Here is a 10,398-nt window from a genome sequence, read left to right as displayed (position 1 = left end):
GATATTCAGTTGTGCATCTCTTTTAAGCCCCAGGATTTATCTAAGCTCCAGCTTTTAAATGACTGCTTAGATTCCATCAAACGTTGGATGGCTGCAAATTTCCTCCAACTCAACGAGGGGAAAACTGAAGTCCTCGTATGCGCTCCTGACAGATTTGTATCCCAGATAGTGAAAGACACGCGTGACACCATTGCTATTTCAGCTACACAGGCTTCCTATTGAATTTAGAGTATATTTTAAGATCCTGGTCTTCACATTTAGAGCCTTGCATCGACTGGCACCTCCCTACATCTCCGATCTGCTACAACCCCATGTCCCTAGCAGGTCCCTGAGGTCATCTAATCAGGGCTTACTTGCTATAAAACAGACTAAACTGAGAACTAAGGGTGATAAAGCTTTTGCCACTGTGGCCCCGAGACTGTGGAACTCTCTCCCTCATACATTAAGGACTGTGGACTCGGTAGTTGTTTTTAAAAAACAACTCAAAACTTACCTTTTTAAAACTGTTTTTGGTTAAATTTCTGCCTGTTTTATATTGTCTATTTTACACTTTTATTATTTGTTATCTTATGTGCAGCACTTTGTGATTCTGTCTAGAAAGGTGCTATATAAATGAAATTTTATTTATTATTTATTTATTTACTAAAATTGCAGAACAATCAGGTATCACAAGAAGATGGCAAACAATTTAAAAAGGTCTGCAATAAAAAAAACCTGCATAGGGTTTTTAAGAGCTTATAGATTTTTACTCACTGACTGAAATTTAATTCCATCTCGTCAAGTTTTCTTGCAAAACTCAAGTTTTTAGTTGAATTAAGTGTACAATTTCACTGAAATCTGTTATGCTTTACTTGAATAAAGAAAAGCATGTGCAAGAATGATTTCTTACATCAATTTAATATTTCTAAGAGGAGAGAAAAGAGAAATCGAAATTGCGAGTAATTAGTGGTTCGTTAAGCAGTGTAAGGAGCTCAGATGATCATGTCCCGACAGGTTTATTTTGTTCACAACAAAAGGTAAGGAATCTCAGAAAAAGTATCCATAGATATTTTTAAATAAATTTTTAATTTTTTTTTTTTATGTAAACTTCTTGTCTTTTCAAAAAGAACTGTACTTGATGAAGGGAAATGGAGATCGTTTTTAGATTCAGCATCCTAAAAAAACAAGCCTAAATACCTAAAATATCCCATGCAGCTTTCTTTTTCCAGACCTCTGTTATTTGTGCCACTCCAAAAAATAGCTGGTAAAGGCGAACACAGGTGTTTCACTCCTTTTTTAATCTGTCTTTGGTAGTTTTTTGGCAGGAACTGTGACATTCACTAGAACCCTAATTTCTTTTGCCATACACCAAAAAACTACATAAACTACACTACACAAAAAGCCCCCCTTTTCTAAAACAACCAAATGCCAAACACAAAAAAATTAACAACTAAAAAAAGAAACAACCACTTTTGTTGAGGAAAATAAACAATTTTAAAATAAAGGCTGATGGCATATTTACTCACAGAGCTTTTTTGGAGGCTTTGACAACTGGCAGCAGCTTTAGAAGAGCCTCCTCTGAAGCAGAGTATTTCTGCAGGTCAAACACATCCAGATCTTTTTCTGATGACAGTAAGATGAAGACCAGAGCTGACCACTGAGCAGGAGACAGTTTATCTGTGGAGAGACTTCCTGATCTCAGGGACTGTTGGATCTCCTCCACTAGAGAACGATCATTCAGTTCATTCAGACAGTGGAACAGATTGATGCTTTTCTCTGCAGACAGATTCTCACTGAGCTTCTTGATGTACTGGACTGTTTCCTGATTAGTCTGTGAGCTACTTTCTGTTTGTGTCAGCAGACCTTGTAGGAGACTCTGGTTGGTCTGCAGTGAAAGACCCAGGAGGAAGCGGAGGAACAAGTCCAGGTGTCCATTTGGACTCTGTAAGGCCTTGTCCACACCACTCCGGTGGAGAGATTGGAGTTTTGGTTTGCTTATTAATTTAGACCAGAGTGACGTTGTTTTTTCCTCTTCCAGTAGATTGAGTCGAGAGTTGATGAAGGTCAGATGGACATGAAGAGCAGCCAGAAACTCCTGAACACTCAGATGGATGAAGCAGAACACCTTGTCCTGGTACAGTCCTCTCTCCTCTTTAAAGATCTGTGTGAACACTCCTGAGTACACTGAGGCTGCTCTGATATCGATGCCACACTTTGTCAGGTCTGATTCATAGAAGATCAGGTTTCCTTTCTGCAGCTGATCAAAAGCCAGTTTTCCCAGAGACTCCATCATCTTCCTGCTCTCTGGACTCCAGTGTGGATCTGTCTCAGCTCCTCCATCATACTTGACCTTCTTCACTTTGGCCTGAACCACCAGGAAGTGGATGTACATCTCAGTCAGGGTCTTGGGCACCTGTCCCTCATCTCTGGTTTTCAGCACATCCTCCAGAACTGTAGCAGTGATCCAGCAGAAGACTGGGATGTGGCACATGATGTGGAGGCTTCGTGATGTCTTGATGTGGGAGATGACCCTGCTGGCCTGCTCCTCATCGCTGAATCTCTTCCTGAAGTACTCCTCCTTCTGTGGGTCAGTGAACCCTCTGACCTCTGTCACAATGGAAACATACTTTGGAGGGATCTGATTGGCTGCTGCAGGTCGTGTGGTTATCCAGAGACGAGCAGAGGGAAGCAGTTTCCCCCTGATGAGATTTATCAGCAGCACATCCAGTGAGGTGGACTTTCTAGGGTCAGTTAGGATTGTAGTTTTATGGAAGTCTAGAGGAAGTCGACACTCATCCAGACCATCAAAGATGAACACAACCTGGAAGTCTTCAAAGTTCCAGATGTCTGCTTCTTTGGTTTCAGTAAAGAGGTTATGAACAAGTTTAACCAAGCTGAACTTTTCCTCTTTCAGCACATTCAGCTCTCTGAAAGTGAATGGAAATATGAACTGGATGTCCTGGTTGGCTTTGTCTTCAGCCCAGTCCAGGCTGTACTTCTGTGTTAAGACTGTTTTCCCAATGCCAGCCACTCCCTTTGTCAGCACTGTTCTGATTGGTTCATCTCTTCCAGGTAAGGCTTTAAAGATGTCTTCTTGTCTGATTGTTGTTTCTGGTCTGTCTGGTTTCCTGGATGCTGTTTCAATCTGTCTGACCTCATGTTCACCATTGAACTCTGCAGTCCCTCCCTCTGTGATGTAGAGCTCTGTGTAGATCTGATTCAGAAGGGTTGGGTTTCCTGCTTTAGCGATCCCCTCAAACACACACTGGAACTTCTTCTTTAGGGTGGATTTAAGGTTACGATGACAAACTTCAGCTGGAAGTTCTGAGTTAAAAATAAATACAAATACAAAAAGAAAAACAAAAAAACACATCAACAATCAGTTCATGTTTTACAAATGTTCATGACAATTTTTTTCCACTTTAAAAACTTACTAACTGTTGGTCCATCTCTTAACCCATTAAGACCAACGATAGAACCAAGTCCTCCAGAGCTTATCTTTACATTTTTACATGCCATTTTGGGAGTGCCTCTCCATGAAATGCTACCTTATCGTGGTGGAGTGTTTTGTGTGTCCAAGGGCTCCCAGGGGCTATGTTGTCTGGGGGCTTTTGCTCCCTGGTAGGGTCTCCGATGGCAAATTGGCCCTGGGTGAGGGACCACACCGGTCCGTTGTGGTGAAGAGGGAGCTGAGTGTAAAAGAAAAGGTCTCAATTTGTCGGGCGATCTACGTCCCTACCATCACCTATGGCCACGAGCTGTTGGTAGTGACCGAAAGAATGAGATCGCAACTACAAACGGGGGAAATGAGCTTCCTCCGAAGTGTGGCTGGCCTCTCCCTTAGAGATAGGGTGAGAAGTTCAGCCATCCGGGAGGGGCTCAGAGTAGCTGCTCATCTACATCGAAAGGAGCCAGTTGAGGTGGTTCGGGCATCTGACAAGGATGCCTCCTGGACGCCGCCTGAGTGAGGTGTTCGGGGCATGTCCCACCGGGAGCAGGCCCCGGGGCAGACCCAGGACAAGCTGGAGAGATTTTATCTCTTTGCTGTCCAGGGAACACCTTGGTGTTCCCCTGGATAAGCTGGAGGAGGTGGCTGGGGAGAGGGAGGTCCGGGCTTCTCTGCTTAGGTTGCTGCCCCCGCGACCCAGCCCCGGATAAAGCGGAAGAAGATCGATGGATGGATTTTGGGAGCATTTCAAGTTGCTATAAATCAATAACACTGTTTTAGCCCAAATTTTAATAATGTGTATTGTTACGACTGTTGTCGTAATTGTAATATGTAAATCTGTGCATCCAGGGTGGATGGATCGTACCGATTGGCTAACGACCGGGAGGCAGCGCATAAGAAGACACCGCCAGGGACTGCCAGGTCATTCATCCTCGGCCAAACCCAACTGGCAGACCATGTGTTCACTGTTTCACTATGTTGGTTTAATGTAGGAGAATGTAGGGGTGGACCGCCTTTTTGTTTGATTAAGTTTTCTCCTGTTTTTATTAGGTAGGGAGGAAAGTAATTGTCGTTTGGCTTACTTCTTTTGACTAGGTAAGTTGTATTTACTCCTGAGATAGGCTACCTTTTGTTTGTTGTTTTGGCCTTGGGTTTACCCCGAAGTTATAATTTGCTCCTTTCCTTTGTTTAAATTCACTCATTGTAAATAAACCACTGTCACAAGGTATTCATTGTGTGACCTGCTGCTTGGGGTTGGACGCGGGTGGATCACCCTTTATGTTGTGGTCTGGCCGCGCCTAGATGGGCCATAACAGTATACATTAAGTCCTAGTAACTACATAAATTGCAAAAAAGTGCAATAAACTAAAAAAAAATTGAAAATTGTTTTTGTTTTGTTTGGTTTTTTTTACATATATTTCTTGTTAGAGAAATTTGAAATTTAAGAGGTTTGTCCCTCAAAACTGTATGTCGGGTCTAAATTCAGACCTCGCTGACTCAGAGACTTATTCCCATGAAGGCCAAAAAAGAAGGCAAGAGCGATCGATTGATTTTACTTGTGCAAAGGAGGCCCCGGTCGGTGTCTCAGAAAAGCATTCTGAATCCTACCCCACAATGACCCCGGCCTCTGCTTGCCACCTTTTTATTTAAAAACAGTTACAATACACACAAGCACCTCCCCATCACAAACCCCCCAATGGTTGCAAAAGACAAGGCACTGTGTGTGTGTATGTGTGTGCGCGTGTGAGCACGTGTATGCATGTGCGAGAATGTGTGTGTGTGTGTGTGTGTACATGAGTGAGTGTGTGTCTCTCTGTGTGCGTGACTTCCTGATCACCACTGTTTTTAACAACATCCTTGGTCATAAATTGAAACCAGTCTGTCCCAGGGCAGCTGTGGCTACAACTGTAGCTTGCCTCCACCAGTGTGTGAATGTGTGTGTGAATGGGTGGATGACTGGGTATGTAAAGCGCTTTGGGGTCCCTAGGCGGGACTAGTAAAAGCGCTATACAAATACAGGCCATTTACCAATTACCATTTAAAATCCCCCACACCCAATATATGGCTCAATTCCTGTATTGGTTCACCATGCACAACACAGATGAGGCCAAGGGCAGGAAGTTTACCAAACAACAAATAGAACCTTCACATGGGATGTGCTTGTGATAAAACACTCCCCCAAAACCATCGACAGGTTGAGGAGGGGAACAAAGGAATGTCTTTGATCACACAGTTTGAAACAATGTAGAGATGGTAAGCATAAAATTGACAACATTTACCAATTCACTTTAACACTGTAAATACAAAAAAGTTGCAGAAAATAATTTCCAACCACAGGAAATTTATTTTGAGTGTCTTCAAAGTTTTATTTTTGAGATACACCAATTTTTATGTACTACAGGAAAACCGAAAGTAAATATTATAATGCAAATGTGCAAAAAAACAGCTTGTGCATCAAAAATAACTATTTTGATAAGATAAGATAAGATAAGATAAAATAATCTTTATTAGTCCCACGCATGGGAAATTTGCCTTGTTACAGCAGTGGACAGTGCAGTTTGAGGAAAAGCATACAGTCAAAGATGACTTTAAAAAAAAAAAAAAGCATAGGCTTATAAAGCCCTGAAGTTAAAAAACAAAAAAACAACAACTATATTTTCCGTGAAAATTTTGTCACTTCGGGTTTCGGGCAGGTAATGGGGGATATGCAATAGTTCACGCTGATGTCTATTCCAACGTAGGAAGTGTTTTGAACAGCTGATCGGATCTGCAAAGTGTGTTTCTGGAATATTATGTTTTTGTTGCTGCAAGTGGTTTTCATGCAATTTTTGCAAAGCCATACGTGGAAGGAAACTGTGACCTAGGATAAGCTGATGGCATAAGATGTAAGTACAACTCCGGCTTTATAAGCAAAAAAATTATTGCGCTAGTTCATGTGGTTGGTCTACAGGCATTTAAAATAGTTACGCAAAATGGAACATAGCCGCTCTGACCGGTCTTAAAGGGATGATAAATCGGTGAATATTCAATTCTTCCAGCAGCTTAAATCTTTAGAAAAATACTCTTACTGCTCTGCAGACGGTCAGCCAGCTCTTTCTGCTTCATTCTCCTCAGGAAGTTCAGTGTGATCTTCACAAATGCCTCTCTGCTGCTGTTCTTCCTCTGCTCATCATCCTCCCTCTGACTCTCTAAGCATTCTGCAAAATTTGGACTCAGAATCTTCTTGATCTTCTTCAGCTCATTCTTCACAAAAGTGACGATGTTGTCCTCCAGCAGCTGGAACAGAATAGTTTATGAATGAGCCAATAGACTGAAATCATGGAGCCAAACATCAGATCAATGTTAGACACACTGACAATCCACTGGTCTACAAAGAGCAGCATGGAGATGACTGTGGACAGAATAGATGTAACAGTAGTTGTTGTACATGTACAGACCATAAATATGGAGTCCAGCTGTGTTTGATGCTGCTGGGCAGACTGATCACTGGGAACCTCTGAGCTCTGCTGGTCCACTCTGTGGAGGAACCATGAAGAATTAGTGTCATTGTACCAACACACACACACACACACACACACACACACACACACACACACGCACACACACAGAGTAAATGCTTTTATTTTAAAGAAGTGTGCACACCTTTGTGGATATGCACACTTGTTTTCAAAAGTTTTTTCGATTTAACAATCTGATAATGGGTGTGGGAGCTATAGGCCTGCCCCCCCAGGGCATGAGGCAGAGAGATCCAGGCCCCAGATATTCAGAGACCACCAGAGAGCAAGAGCCCATGGAGGATCATCATAGGGGCAACTGTACCATCCTTCTGGAAAGAGCTGAGAAGATCTCCAGATGGGGGGTCATCCAGCAGCCACCGTGCAGAAGCAACAGGGGGCTGCGGTGACGTGCCCGCAGGCTCCACCAGCAGCCAGCCAAATTAGAGAGGACCGAGCCTCAGACCAGAGGTCCCCCACCCCCCAGAAGGTACTTGGGTGCCACACCCCACCAAGCAGCTGCCGGGAGTGAGCCAGTATGTACCTAAGCACCCAGCATAGGACACAGGTAACAACCAATGCACCTTTGGCTGAGGGGATCAGTCTCCGGTAGGGTGTGGTGGAGCGACATAGCAATAACACTTCTGTTTTCTGTCTTCACATGACACGTGAGACTTCAAGTCAAATGTGTGTGCATGTTCATTTAGAAACATCCATGATATAGAAAGCATTTACAAACAGTTTGGACTTAGAAACACTACAAAAAGAGCACAAAATGACAGCAGAGATACTTCCTGCTGCAGCTTTACACCTGATTATGGGCTTTGGATGAACACCCAAACATCTTGTTTTTTCTTTGGTGTAGTGTTTTTACAGGTTTTTGACATCAACTTTGATTTATCAATCAATTGGGGAATGATGTGGTGCATAAGGAATGTTTATTGACAGAAGCAGGTGACAGATCGATTTTTTTTTCACAGGTTTTTTTTTACCCAAAATCATTTTTTCTCTCCTGTGGCAGCTTTAGTGGACTCCTCCTCTAATCCCTGTTACGTCCCTGAGCTTCGGAGGGAGTGAGACTACCTTTTTTTTTTTTTTAATTCAGCCAAATCCAATTGTGTTGGGACTCATGAACAACTGGTTACTTGGAGACCTGTGCCAGTCCTCTTCTATGCAGATTGAAGTGTGACAGTCCACGCAGACAATTGGCTGCCTGGGGATCCCATGATACTTCAACAGGCAATGACTGGCTGATTGTGTGCACCTGTGGTTATAAAAGGCAGAAGAGCCTTGACACTATGTGAATGTACAGTGTCCCACCCTTGCCTACCTCTCTTTTGAACTTTGCTTGCTAAACCTGGTATATGGTTGAACTTAGTTTGATTGGAGTTTTGTGATGCTAGCTTGCTTTAGTCAACCCTTAGCTTTTTTCCAAAAGGTGATTCTGTTCATCTGGATGTAGCATTTTGTGGGAGAAATGTTTTGTCACTCATTCAAGTGACTTCTTCAGTCTCAGCTGACTGCAGGTTTCCCCAATATTATAAACAGTACATTGGCGTAATGACTGAAACCAGCCCACTGAAGGAACAATGGGCAGGGAGGTCAGTTCCTTAATCTTAATTATACAAATTCTTATAACCATTGATCAACAACCACTGACCAAAACCCACTGATCAAAGTCCACTGATCAATGGTCATGAGTACCATTCACAGAGAGTTGCTCAGTAGCCCATTGTTTCTTCAGTTTTAAGTGCTTTTAAGCGTTTTAAGCGCTGTTTTAAGCTTCACGAAGTCATGGAATTTAATAGCTTGCATTTTGACAAAGAGTACATTTGTATGGTCCCTGTACACCACATTATTTATTAATCTAATGGCCCTTTTCTGTATTATAGTTATTGTTTGTGTGTTACTTTTGTATGTGTTTCCCAAGACTTCTACACAGTAGCTCATATATGGCAGTAGTAAAGCACAGTATAGTATGTGCAGTGCTTTCTGATCCAACATATGCTTTGATTTCCCCACGACGGCAATGCCTCGTGTTAATTTCCCCTGAACATAAGTAATGTGTGGCTTCCAACAGAGCTTGTGGTCAATGATCACACCAAGAAATTTTATGGATGTCGACACACGGTGTGAGTTGTGTGCGTTGCTAAAGAACTGTGAGTAGACGTGGAGCCCTGCCTGGAAAGGACAGTTTTAGTCTTTTATGCCAGTTAGACATTTAGCGGATGTAGAAGTGCAATATGTATTGACCTGTTCACTATGTGGCTAGTTGAGATCTGTGAGTAGAGAAGAGGAAAATGGCGACCGAGCGTGTCGGACAGTCGGAGAGTGGGTTGTTGGGCTCCACTTTAACGCTCTTTATTCTGACATTCTCTTTTTCGCTATTTTATGCTCCGATTTACATATTACAGCAAACTTTCAGCACTTCTCAGGATGATTCCAAGCAAAGAAAACGCCGGTGGATGGAACGCGGCTGGTGTGTGTTCCGGAGAAGCCAGTTTTTGAGGCGCAGCCGTTGTGTGTTACGGAGATGCAGGAGCCCTCAGCTGTGATCGGCGCATTTGGGAAGGAACTAGAGCACCTGTTCGAAGGGCAAGATCTGAGCCAGGAACAAGCAGCATTTTCTACTGACAATCTAAAGACACTTCAGCCAGATTCTGTAATGCATCGTAATGGTCAGTCCCATCGTTTGAATGCAGAGACAGTCACAGAATTGAAGGCTGGAACGGAAATGGAACATGCCGTCGTGCTCAATGAAAAATCTACCATGGCTTTCCAAGAAACAAGGAGAGAGAAAACTGAGCGAGGCAGCTCAGAAACAAAAACAGTATCTATTCTTTCAAACTGTTAATCATGCCAAAGTGTTATGGGACTTGAAATCTAAACCCAAAGGTATTCTTGGCGGCTACTTAAATATTTGGAGTGTTATTCCAAAAATAGATCAGAGTTATACTCTTCTTTCGGACCCAAACTTGGATTATCTTTCTTTAACTGAAACTTGGCTTCATGTGAATGTTCCAGCAAACATGACTGACATTCCCGGCTACAGTTGTTTTAGAAAGGATAGGCTGTATGGTAGAAGTTGGGGGGGTTCTGATTTTCATTAAAGAAAAGTACAAATGCAGTGAAATGCAAATGAATACTCCTCTTGAATGTTTAGCTTTACAGGTGATTCTTTCCCCCAAATGTGTTTTAATATTGTTGTCCTGTATAACCCACCATCACATAGTGTCTCAGTTTATGATCAGTTACAAGATGCAGTAAAAGAATTGAATTGTTGTAGAGAAACAATATTTTATGGTGACTTTAACATCAACTAGCTGGATAAAACTAATAACCAAAAATTAAAAATTATTATGTCAAAATTTCAATTTAAGCAAATAATTAAAGGACCCACAAGAGTCACCAAAAATAATTGATATGGTATTCACTAATAAAATAGATCAGATAACAAAAACATATAACTTATTAACT

General features: G+C 42.2%; 1 protein-coding gene across 1 annotated transcript; it reads right to left on the bottom strand.

The window, feature by feature from the left end:
• Positions 1-1,501: 1,501 nt before the first annotated feature.
• On the bottom strand, positions 1,502-3,019 carry LOC120438786 (protein NLRC3-like; the record flags this gene model as incomplete). The annotated part of the gene is made up of 1 exon (XM_039609217.1): positions 1,502-3,019. A coding segment is annotated over one exon (1,518 nt), but the record flags the coding sequence as incomplete, so codon positions are not given.
• Between the last annotated feature and the right edge of the window lie 7,379 nt (positions 3,020-10,398).

This window comes from Oreochromis aureus, linkage group 3 (assembly GCF_013358895.1).
Source record: "Oreochromis aureus strain Israel breed Guangdong linkage group 3, ZZ_aureus, whole genome shotgun sequence".
In the NCBI taxonomy this organism is placed as follows: Eukaryota; Metazoa; Chordata; class Actinopteri; order Cichliformes; family Cichlidae; genus Oreochromis; species Oreochromis aureus.
This window is presented reverse-complemented; position numbering and strand designations above follow the sequence as displayed.